General features: G+C 36.1%; 1 protein-coding gene across 2 annotated transcripts in view; it reads left to right on the top strand.

Moving 5' to 3' along the window:
- LOC142349582 (uncharacterized) overlaps nt 1-12,869 on the top strand; it is a 140,591-nt gene that overhangs the window by 21,180 nt on the left and 106,542 nt on the right. For both annotated transcript variants that reach the window (XM_075401244.1, XM_075401243.1), the window contains exons 8-14: nt 3,057-3,563; nt 4,282-4,709; nt 5,439-5,617; nt 7,875-8,049; nt 8,488-8,545; nt 10,434-10,576; nt 11,972-12,080. In XM_075401244.1, coding sequence (XP_075257359.1) covers nt 3,057-3,563; nt 4,282-4,709; nt 5,439-5,617; nt 7,875-8,049; nt 8,488-8,545; nt 10,434-10,576; nt 11,972-12,080 — 1,599 coding nt within the window. The remainder of the gene's footprint in view (nt 1-3,056; nt 3,564-4,281; nt 4,710-5,438; nt 5,618-7,874; nt 8,050-8,487; nt 8,546-10,433; nt 10,577-11,971; nt 12,081-12,869) is intronic.

The raw sequence follows: 12,869 nt of genomic DNA, 5'->3' as shown, positions 1-12,869 counted from the left end.
TGATTTTGGTCACGCCGAAACAGGAAGTGGAGCGAAAAAGCGAGTGGTTTTGCGGCGTGAAATTTTATACTCTGAATTTAAAGTAGAGTGAGAAAACGTTGTTTGAACAAAAATTCGCTTTCTCGCTAGTGGTTTTTTGTTCACATGCGGCAATTTCACTTTGATTTGTACTGTTTTTTTTTCGATTTTTTGGATCGGATTTTTTGCTAATTGCTTTCCCAATCCATTCATAGTCCCTTCTAGGTCTAGTTTTCTATTTAGTCAATGAAAATTCTTTGAATTGTACGTCAGGACTTGTCCTTCAATGTTTTTTACTTCTTCGAACAAAAAATGTTCCGCTTTACCTCATTTTGCCGCTTTTTCATTTTTTTTGTGTGACATTTTTTTGACTTCTCTAGGCTAGAGTCTCTCTTCTCTCATTCTGCTAAAAGTGACTTTGAACATCAGCTGCTCAGCAAAGCAATTCAAAATGAACAGAGTCAGTATAAAAAATTGAAGTCAGAAATAGAAACGGGATAAACCCATAAAGCCCAATTTAAATGCCCGCTATTTGAACGTCGTTCCTATAAGTCTTATTTACCATCTCTAATGCTTATTGTTATTGATAGGAGCCCCTGTAGCCTCTCTCTAAGAAAAAGTAGTATGTTCAACTACGAAATGCCGTCAAAATAGTCGCACTCACTTAAAAAATGTTTTTGTACAAAATTTTTTTTTTGTTTCTTTTATTCTTTCAATCCCAATCATGCTTATTGGAATCAACGGTGGCTATTTTCCGGCAATCCGCCGGGTATGTTTTTTTGGACGGGTTTTTCCAATTACTCATAGTCAGTTCTAGGTCTAGTTTTTTGTTAGTCTAGTTTGACAATTACTCATAGTCAGTTCTAGGTCTCGTTTTTTGTTAAGCCAATACAGATTCTTTGAATTGTACGTCAGGATTTTCCTGCTGTTTTTTTAAGATCAGCTCACACATTTTCATGATCTTTGAAGTCAATTTGGAGTAGTGATTTCGATTACGCCGAAACTGGAAATGGTGCGAAAAACAAGTGGTTTTGCGGCGTGAAATTTTGTCGCTCTTATTTTGAAGTAATGCAAGCGGTGTTTGAACAAAAAATCGCTTTATCGCTAGTGGTTTTTGATCAAATGCGGCGATTCCACTTCGATTTTCACTCTTTTTTGATTTTTGGGATCGAATTTTTGAATGGTTTTTCCAATCGAGTCATAGTTCACTCTGGTCTGGTCCTAGTTTTTCTGTTTGGACCAAAATTTCTTTTTGGCGCTAGTTTTTTGTTCACATGCGGCATTTTAACGTTGATTTTCTGTTTTTTTTTTCATTGTTAAGATCTGATGTTTTTGTAAATGGATTGCTCAGTTTACTCTTAATCCGTTCTAGGTTTTCCTGCTATGTTTTTATTTAATTTGCCTTGCCTTTTGATCACGTTTTTCGTTTAATATAAGTCACAATTTTCACATTTGACTTCTGACTTACTTCATTCACAGTTTCAACTGAATGGAACTGAAATTCTTTCACGCATTGAATTACGCAATGTGGTGAATACTGTCTATTTCAAAAGATCAAAATCAAAAGACGGGAGAAACTGATAAAGCCCGGTCATTAAGTCATTGAGAATTAGGTTATCAACGTTTATTAGAGTGTTTGCTAGCTGACATTGGTATAAAGCTTATCAGCCTTCAGTTTAGAAGCTGAGTTAGGTGTAGTTTCAGAATCCAAATGAAACTGCACGCCATATTGAAACACTTTTTGACACAAAAAACAGAAAAAATTTTTGGTCAATTATATCGCTTCTTTTTTCTTCTTTCTTTCAATCCTCTTGTGCATCAAGCGCGTCAACGGCGTTTATTTTTCGGCAATCTGCCGGCTATGTTTACATTTTGTGTTCTTTTTGAAATTTAACTGAAAACGGAGTAATCTACAATGATATGAGCTCTGAATCATAACAAAATTAAAGAAGTTTTAACAAATGAAAATAAACAAAAGCTGACCGAGTAACTTGCAGGTATTTGCTCTCAGACAGGAGGCTAACTGGACTTCTGGCTGTTGTAACTGGCTATTTTCCGGCAATCTGCCGGCTATGTTAATAAAAATTTTGCTTCAATGTAAAAATTTTGTTCGGGAAATTTCTATCACTTGCTCGAGTAATTTGACTTTTGGGGTGACCTTTCACACTTGAATTTTCGATTTTTCTGTTTCCCAATTTGGTTGATGTCCTTCAGATTTTAAACCGTAACCTTAATTTTGAGGTAGACTATTTCTGAACGTCAAATGAACAGTGCGTCGCAATTGGTTCTAATTGCTCGTTCCGAATCTTGACATTGGTCGAAATTGAGCACTGATAACTCCAGTTTAAGCCCTCTTTTGAAGTTATCTCCCCGCAGAACTAATTGGAAACCCCCGCTGTTTAAACATACTGGATAACACTTACGTTCTTTTAAAAAGTTTTCTTTGCAACAGATATTTGGAAAAACAAAACTGCAAAAAGAAAAATTGTAGAAGACTTTGTTTGTTCCCGAAAAAAAAAGCCAATCAAGATCTGAGAAGCGTTAATAGTGCTGATATCATTTATGACGGTGAAGTCTATAGCTAGTCGCTGACACTTAAAAATTGTGCCAGAAGTGATCTCAGCTGTTCCATGGAAAGGAGTATGGAAAACAAATTTGCTTAAAAAATCTTTTTAAAGCGTCTTTCTAGTGAAGTTTTTTCGAATGGAACCTTGACGTTTTTTTTATCTCCAAATTTGATTGTTCAAAAGGAATTCACAGATATCTGTGACTTCGAATATTAACCTTGAATTTGAAGCTAAGAGCAATATAATGCAAAGAAATTAATAATTTGAAATATTGAAAATTCTTTTTCTTCAGATTTTTGTTTTTCAGAAACTTTAACGATAAAAATTAAGTAACAAAAAACGGCGAATGTTGGTCTTTTTGCTTTTTCTTCCTATATGTTCAATTGTTTATTGCTAGGCTATGTTTAACATTTCTATGGCAGGCAAAAAAAATGCACCAGCCCTGTTGTTGATATCAGTATTTCTTTTTAGAGCGAATTGACCTCCAATGAACACGAGGATTTCGAAAACTTCCTTTTCTTAATTCAGTCGATGCACGAGCTTCTAGGAGCTTCCGGTGCGAGATACACAGATCGTCATCAGAAACAGGGTGTTGTAGTGTCAACTCTTGTCAATGTGTTCAGAGTCTTAGCCGCTATTTTACACCTCGGCAATGTCAAATTTGTAATGCCTCCAAGCGAGAACTTGGAACGCGATCTGGTTCAAATTGAAAACGAGGAACACCTGAAACATTTTTGTGATTTGCTCAAGTTGCCACTTGATGATGTGAAAGTGACGCTTCAAACTCGAAAACACGAAGGTGCGGCGCAGTTTGTGAAGCACAATTCAATCAGAGATGCAGAAAGTGCGAGAGATACAGTGGCGAAAGCATTGTACAGTTCTTTGTTCGACTGGATCATCAGGCAGATTAACTTCAGAATGTTCTGTGCTTCTATGAATGAGTCCAGCTACTATCAATCAGCTTTTTCCTCCAGCGAGGTTGGTCAATTTTCAAAAAAAGAAATTGTAAACTGACCAAAAATTTTACCGACGCTCAGTTTTGCGGCTTAATTGACTGAATATGTACAAAATTGAGCATTTATGAACTTAATTAGAATCATCTATTGCGCTGGTTTCATTTCCCTTATTCAAAAGAAAAGTTATAAGAAGTTCTAGTACTATTTAAATCGAATCGAAAAGCAGCGTCCAATTTGTTCAAACTTACTCTGATATTTTTTGTACTAAGTTAGCATGTATGTTAGTTGCTCGGTAAGATATAAAGGGGAACTATAACTTCTGGAATTGTTGAAACCATTACCGAGAGTGGAATCACGTAGCAATCACATTAGACACAGGTTTTGATTATTTAAAAAAATATTAATTCGTTTTGTTTTCGTTTATGGAACTAATCGACCTCCTGAATTTGTTACGGAATATAATTCATTTATAACTAGTTGCTGCATTACATTTTTTCAAAGCAAGTATCGATAAATTTTCAATTTACATCTCTGTAAAAAGTTAGGGCAATTCTAGTAAAGCGATTTTTAAAATTCGTTTCTGCGTAATTGCAGCGTTAGGCTTTTAGTTTGCAGTGCCTTAAGTGGAGCATGATCTCAGCTGTCTTTTTCTTTTAGTTCCCACGTTTCCCTAGACTGTTCATTTCATGAGCATGTATGCTCTTTTTGGTGCCCATGGCTACTTTTTAAAAATTTTGCAGGAGCGTCAAATTGGCATTTTGGACATCTTTGGCTTTGAAGACATCGGCTCCAAGAACAGCTTTGAGCAGTTCTGCATTAACTTCGCCAACGAGCAGTTGCAATTTTATTTTAACGACAACATTTTCAATCTCGAACAGAAAGAGTACAAAAGCGATGGAATCGATTGGGTCGAAATTGACTACGTGAACAACAAACCCTGTATCGATTTGTTCATGAAACGACCGTTCTGTCTTTTTGCTTTGATTGACGAGGAATCTTCGTTGTATAACGGGACCAATGCAAAGCTGCTGGATAAGTTTGAACAGTTGGGTAACAGCAAGCTACCCCAATCCAGTTACTTCAAGTGGCGACCCATCAAATCGGACCCATTGTCGTTTGGAATCAAACACTATGCGGGTGATGTGAGGTACAATATATCCGAGTTCAGGTCAGTGTAAATTCATCAAATAATCCGATTAATCAACAAATTTTAGTTTTACGAAGTTTAACGAAGCTTAGCAATTATATTATTCGTGTAGTTGCGATTTTTCGCTCGACCGATTTTTCGTCCAACCCCTTTTGACTTTTCGTCCTCAAATTGATAAACAGGTAGTTGTCCACCCTCCATAATCTTCAGTCCACCTGGAGATTTGGACCCCATCTCCCAAACCTACCCCACTCCGCTCACCCCTCACAATCCTATTATCTCTAGGCCCCAGCTGGGTACTACCGCAGTCAACCGCTCGCGGTTCGTTTAGAGTTTTCCGCTCGACGTTATTCGTTTATGTTTTTCCTTTGAATTCAGTTGAGGATACAAATTGAAATAGAAAGTCAATTATACAAAGCTGTACGTATTAATATGATGGATAGTTTAGGAGTCCAACGGCTTCTTTTTTTGATGACCCTATTCACTTTCAATTGGTAGCGACCAACTACTGTTATTGCAAACCAAGGTGGTCGCATTCGTGGCGCTATCTTCTAATTTGGTAAAAAAAATCTTGTGGTCGTATTACAAATGATAAGAAACTTCATGGATGCTCAATTTGATTTTTTAAGAATCCTTTTATGCACGAGGGGTATTTTTAATTATTTTCAAGATATGATATCCGCAAAAACTATTTTATTAATTACTGCTACAAATGAGAATAGTTGACTGATAAAGAAATGATGTTATCAGGGAGAAGAATCAGGAGAAGACGAATGACCTCATGAGGTTGATGAGGTTCCACACCAGCGACTTTTTTGTCAAGGAGCTCTGCTGTCAGTCGCCAGTAGGCATAGCTGGTTGGAGGACTGTCCGCAATGTGGCCAGGGTTGTGTCTGCTCTCTCGCAAATTTCCAGAGGAAAGTTGAAAGGTCTTGTCTTTTAATAAATTATTTCATTTAAAGTTTTTAATAGACGCCCTGGTCTCAGGCGGCAATTTTTGCGGACTTTTTTTTTATTATTTCGTAAAATTTCTCTAATACATTTTCATGCTTAATAAAAAGACTTATGCAATGAGGGCTGTTTAAAATGAAGACAATAAAGAAGGGCGACCTCAGTAAAATTGGAACTTTAATTTACTTCGAATTTTAGCGTTTTTTAGCTTCAGAAATTCTATCAACTCAATTCTGCATCTGTTCATTCAACTGTGGGGCAAGCAACTCGCTTTCGCAGCTATATTCGGAATAGCCGCAAATAAATTCCATAACAAGTTAAGTAAACTCTAGAATAAACATTATCAGCAATTTAACGAAAGCTGAAAAATTGAGTCATAGAAAATGTTTCATAGAAAATCTAGTCATAGAAAATATAGCGAATATTTTTAGATCAAATTTAACCAGAGGCGTGAATTTAAAAGAAGAGAAGAGGCTTGGAAAATTTGCAAAATCAAAATTAAACACGCAAACTGTTTTTTGTTTTCATTTCTAAAAAAACTATGTCTGAAAACATATTTTACACTCGACATTTTGGCATTTTGACCCCAGAAATGAAACCTCGGCTTTAGCAAAGCTAGTGCCGCAACAACTTTATGTTGAGTTCTGAGCTACTGCTATTCAAAAAAAAATCGACAAGTTCCCAGTTACCTAATATGTAATCCCGTATTTTATGAACAAAGCCTTGGAAATTTTTTTATTCAATAGTATGCGTTGGCAGAAAATATCATTAGCTACTAATAAATTTTCTAGCACCTCTGTAATAAGTTTAGCATCTCTGTAAGAGAGAGATTGTCTTTGGAACAGTGTATTTTTTGACCGAACAATTAAAAGATATTTCTCTGACTGTATTGTTGTACGCAGCGGCGACCTCTACTGATAATTACTATTTAAATATTCTTCACAATGCACACCAGAAACCGATCTTACTGCGACCTTAATAAGTTCATAGGCATAAAGCAGATGAATGCTCAAGATGCTATTTGACTCCAAGAGCGTTTTTTATGAAATAAATCAGTCTAATTATTAATAGCCGCCCTCATCTTCTCAGCCGGCTATTATAGCGCTCCTATTTTTTTTTTACTTCGTCGAATAAAAAAATGTTTCGCTTTACCTCATTTTGCCGCTTTTTCAACATTTTGCGTGAAATCTTTTTGACTTCTCTAGGCTAGTTTCTCTCTTCTCTCATTCTGCTAAAAGTGATTTTGAGCATCAGTTGCTCAGCAAAGCAATTCAAAATGAACAGAGTCACTATAAAAAATTGAAGTCAGAAGTAGAAACGGGATAAACCCATAAAGCCCAATTTTAGATGCCCGCTATTTGAACGTCGTTCCTATAAGTCTCAGTTACCATCTCTAATGCTTATGGTATTGATAGTAGCCCCTGTAGCCTCTCTCTAAGAAACAAGTACGTTATGTTCAACTACGAAATGCCATCAAAATAAATCGGACTTCAAAAATGTTTTTGTACAAAAATCTTTTTTTTTCAATATCTTCTATTCTTTCAATCCCAATCATGCTTATTGGAATCAACGGCGGCTATTTGCCGGCAATCTGCCGGGTATGTTCTTCTTTTGCAGAATTAAAAGAGGGTCCAGCAAATTTTTTGACGTTGATCCGCAGATGAGCCAACCATATTGGATGAGTGGCTTAATATTTGTTTGATAGTAGCGTTGTAAAAGCTTCCTATGAACATAATGTCAACTTATTACTAACCACCTTGCACTCGTATCTTTTTGCGTGCAGAAGAGATATGATTGAACTTAAACCTATTGTCTATATTTACACCAATATACTTAAGACAAGATGAAGGATGAAGAAGAACTTTTCTAGAACAATGGTCTTTGTAGCGAAATATTGACAGCATAAATAAAAACGTATTGCACACCAATTTAACCTAAGATATCTATTGCAATCAATGAAGGTCAGAGACTTATCTGACAAAAGGAGCAGACAATATTTAACTTCACAAAAAACTCACCTGTTAAGCTGCGAAAGAATTGATTAAAACAGCAAAATTAAATGTTTAAATTCCATCATTTCACAAGTATCAAGGAAAAGTTCAACTGGAGAAAACCATAAGATATTAGCGTTACCAACAAAAGTCAGAGGAAATCCTCTCAATAATCTGATTTTTGAAAAATTTGTCTGCAAAAAAATGTTGCTGCCAGGTTAATGAGTTCTTGTGTCCTGCTTAGATCCGGCAGCTGACAATGGGATTAGTGACGAGGATGCCGCTAGACGGAGGAAGTCTATGATTCCTTCTCAGCCCAAGTTCATGCTTGTGCATCAGAGGTCAGATTCAGTGGAACTAGATCCCGCTTTTCTCAACCATCATAGAGAGAGCTGGTCACCTCATAACTTTGACCCCAAGTAAGTTACATTTCTTAATTTTTGAAATGGCATTTTTAATATAGCTAAACGAGCAAAATTTTCCATTAGTTTTGTGTGTTGATTTCCAGTGTCCGATAAAATTATCCGTTTATGATGTGCTTGTAAAAGTCAGAGAGCAATTTTGCGATTAGTACACAGTAGGCGTGCGTGTGTAATTTACTGAAAAAAGTTTTCCAGTTTCAGTTTCTCAGTGCCTTCATCAGTGTCACGAAACCTATAAATCAAGCGGAATATGCTTTTGTTTTTGTAAAGGTGTCATTAATTGTTTCTGTTTTGTATTGGCAGGATAGTTTCATTTCATTCATCACATTCATCGAAAGGCTCTAGTGTTAGTATATTATGTACTTCAGGATCATCTTTTACATTCAGCTAGGCCACCCCTCAAATTGAGGTTGTTATCGCAAGTGTTTGTTTCAGGTTGACGAAACCGGTCGGTCACAAAAAGGCAAACAGACTTCGACGCATCCGAGACCAGGCAAGCAACCATAAATTTGTAGCTATAATATTGAGTTACTCTTTTCTGGAAATTTTTTTGCTCCGATTACTTCAAATATTGAAGCTTGTAATTATTTTAACCATTTCTTTTTAATAGGTCTCATACGAAGTTCTGAGCCGTTTTTTATTCGATTTTTGTCTGAGGCTTTTGTCTTTTTGTCCTCAAAAACCATAGAAAGAGGTAAAGCTGGGTTCCCTCAGATGCGCCCACCCACTCCAAGAGACAATTGAAGATTTGCTTCGAAATAATGGAAAAACAATATTTACAAGATTTTTAAGTGATTAATAAAGATTTTAAGCTTGAAATCAAACAGCAGCTCAACGGTTGGAATCAGTTTGGTTAATTGGAGCGCAAATAATGTATTGTAGCAGTAGAAATACTGGATGTGCTCCTCCAACCAATCAAAGACTGAGAGGACACTGTTCTCTTATATAAAGCGCATGCTTAACTAACTCTAGTCAGTCTATTAGAGTATTTGCACAATGTGTATAACTCTGTGACTCCGGTGTTAACTCTTTTATGCATCGTTAAAATCGTTAACCTTCAGCGTTTTACAGAGTCGGTTAGTCTGAGAGATATAGGTAAGCCTACTTCGCGCGCAGAATAAGTAGCCCCGAGCTTTTTATACCTTAAGGCCGTAAAAGGAGCCAGCCCACCATGGGTCTGCCTTAGTATACAGCAGCTTTGTTTTGTAGATTTTTAAGGTTCTTAAGATCAAAAAGAACGCAAGAATTTTTATTGGCCTGCTTTAAACCTTCGTGTCCGCAAACTCATAGCTACTTAAATGTTTCCTACATCTGAACAGAGGTATAATCCGCCAAAGTAATGATAATCAAAACGTTATTAATTTATCTAAAAACAAAACAATTGAAACAAGACACTTTATCTTTGTAGGAAACTTAGGCAGCAATTCGTTCGATGTTATTTGGTTATGTAAAAGCAGATTTGACAAGAAAATCAACCATTGAAAAGTGCAATGTTGACATTTTTTTTAATTGCGATCAAACGAAGTTTGTAGCAATTATATTAGTCCTGTGGTCTTATGCAGTTTTTCGCTTGACCGATTTTTTGTCTGACCAATTTCACTTTTCGTCCTCAAAAACGGTATAAACTTCCTCAGGTAGTGCCCAAGGGGCATTAAGTTCTCTGTGAGCTCTTCAGCTTACTATAAGTATGCGATCCACCGAAATTGTTTCGGAGACAAAAATTTATGGTGTGAAGGGCGGTTCTTAGAGTTTGAGTCCTACAGCCCACACTTCACTTTGACAAATGTCTTGCAAAGATGAGCCTACCATGTGAAAAGTTGAAATCCGAGTGTCTTTAAGATTTTAAGTGTATTTAATTTTTTAGTAGAAAATGGAAAGCATTTTTAGCAAGAATTGGTTTTTCGCTAAATTTTCAAAAATTTGGTTTAATAGGCAAAATTTTTTGGCCAAAATGATGCTAATTGGGTCGTAAAGTACAGTGTATTAGCTGTAGATGCTCATAAAAATTGAAAATTAGTTTTTGGTTCATATTTCTCACAATCTTTATTATTGAAAAGTCAGATGTTCGCCAGAAGTTTAAAGCTTGATATTTCCTCGAAAAAAAGAATTACTATTAAGGCCAGTGTTTTATTACTGAAAAAAGAAAGTAAAAGGCTCCCCTTTCCGCGGAAAACGCTAAAAAAATAACAAATATTTTACGCTTAGCTCATATACTTTGCGTGAATTATAGCTGTTGGCCTGTACAAACCCAGCCCCAACCCTTGCCCTGAGTGATTTCGGAATAATAAACAAGCCACCCAAAATTGATATTATCAGACTATAATTTAAATCACTATCAGAATTCTCAAATCAAGTTTTGTTTTGATCGTTGTTTGTTTCAGCCGTTGTACAAAGTGTGTTGGTTCTATGCCCAGGACCCAGAGCGCATCAACACTCGCAGGATCTCCAAGAACAGCTACAACTGTCTCACTGCCTCTCTCACAGTCGAGCACTCTATCAGGAAGAAATCCGAGGACCAAGAAAAGTGCGTACTTCAATCTGCATTTGGTTTATAGAACGCTTTAATTGCTTTTGAACAAAGTTTGTAGCAACTATCTTTGTCCTGTCGGTCTTTTTTATGCGATTTTTCGCTTGACCGATTTTTCGTCTGACCTATCTGACTTTTGGTCCTCCGAGACGGGATAAACAGGTAACATCCAGTGGGCTTTAAGTGTCCAAGAGCTCTCTTAGAGCCGTACGCCTTACTAGTATCTAAGTATGAAATTCACCGAAACTTTTTTTGTGGAGACAATTTCAAGGTGTGAAGGGTTGTTCTTAAATTTGACCCCCCCCCCCCCCCCACTTCCAGCCCCCGGCCACCCTTCTTCAAACTTCTTATTTATATCACTTATCGTCCAGCTATCCCACTACCCTAACCACCATCGCCGGGGGCTAGTCGGTTCTGTTTATGTCAAATATTTTCCCAGTTTAAAATTCTTTTCCACAAACAAATTGAAAGGCTTTTTTCCCCGGAGATGCTACTAAACTAAAATTTTTGACTTTTTGGTACAACTCACTTTCTCAAACAAAACAAACATATTTTTGATTTTCATATTAATTGGCGCGCTTTGATTTAATTTGATTTAACTTTATTCCCGAAATTTTTTTTCCAGTTGATTATTTTTGAAAGGTTCTCTACAAAAATGCTCGTATCGTAGGGGTTGTCTAAAATTTTGGTGTCGTGGTCCTAATGATTGACTAAAACTAATTTGAATATACTTTTTATTTCTAAATAATTTCTTATTTCTGAACATAAAATGTCACCGACATCTAATCTTTACAAAATAATTGTTATTTAGCTAAGAAAACTATTCAGTTCGGATCCATCTAACTGAAAATTGTTATCTTCACTGCCCAATAACTGGTTATATACTTTTCAAAGTGACATTTAATTTTTTGAACCTTTTGTTGTATACATTTTTCAGTTGAAAAATTGTTTTCATATCCCTTTAATGAGTTGTGGTGGTGTTCCAAAATACAAAAAAAATACTTGAACAAACCTTTCCGCGACCCGTACTGAGTTTATCCAGCTATGTTTTTAATCCGAATTTCGATACCACAATCTTTTTTTCTCCCCCTTATTTTCTTTCCAAATCCCGCCACACGTCCAGTCTTATGAGAGCAATTCGTGTGACCTCAGTCAGTTGTTCAAAATTTTAAGTTCAGCAGTTTTGGATAGAAGTTGCCTGCAGAAGCAGCACAAACTCAAATAATGTCATGAAAAAATAGACAGCTACAATATGGCATATGCAGTAATCAATGCATACTGGGTTCCGCCATTTTAATCAGATGCCAATTTTTTAGTCATTAAATTGTATGAGACGACCCACTTTTTGAGGACACGTGTTTTCTAGTAGTCGGTTGTAATTTGTTTGATTAGATGGTTGACCATCAGCAGTCAATTTACGGGCTCACTCAGTCAGTTGATGGACAGTCTGAACAGATGCAAGCCCAGTTTCATCAGATGCATCAGATCAAACACGCGCAAGGTCAGTTAGGCCCCACATGCCCAACATCTCCTAAAAATGCCAACTCAATTGAGTACAATGAATCAAGAGTAATGGTGTTTAATTATAGCTGCGAAGCTGTAAGCTGAGCGTAGCTATATTGCGGTGCTCCTGTTTTTTTACGACTCGAAGAGGAGTATTGGTTTTCTTAAGGTTTGTTTTTTTACCGGAAGTACTATTCGTTCAGACGCTGTTTTGATCTAAAAGTGAAAGTGAGTAAAATTGCCGTGTGAACTAATTTTTTCTGAGCGAGAGAAGTTTTTTGATCATGTGCCGCGTTTAGTGAATGACTTTTTGACTTTGAAAAGTAGTTTTTGACTGATGGCACATATAGATAACCGTTTTTAGCCGTTTTTTCGTCTAAGTGGCCCAGTTTTTTTGCTTGTAATTTGGTTTTTTGTGGAAATAATTTTTATTCGATGCTATATTGAAATGTCAACCTCGGAAATTGATACCACAGTGTTTTGCAGAGCCTGAAGATGAGTTTCAAGTTCAAAATTGGCACAATTCTTGATTTTTTAGTTATTTTTTGGCTTTTTTTCTATTAATTTCTTCGTTTTTGGATCTTTTAACCGTCCTTTTGTCAAAAATCCGTTAATATGGCAACTTCCTTTTGATAATTCATATACTCAACTTCTCTTTCTACCTCGATGTAATTTTGTTTTTATAAAATTGTACATATGAGAATCCGAATTTGGTAGTTTTTCCGATTTTTCAGTTTTTGTTTGTATTTTGGTTTTAAATACTAGAAATAGTATAGAGAAATAGTAC

This window comes from Convolutriloba macropyga, chromosome 11 (assembly GCF_964194025.1).
Source record: "Convolutriloba macropyga chromosome 11, txConMacr16.3, whole genome shotgun sequence".
NCBI lineage: Eukaryota > Metazoa > Xenacoelomorpha > Acoela > Convolutidae > Convolutriloba > Convolutriloba macropyga.
This window is presented reverse-complemented; position numbering and strand designations above follow the sequence as displayed.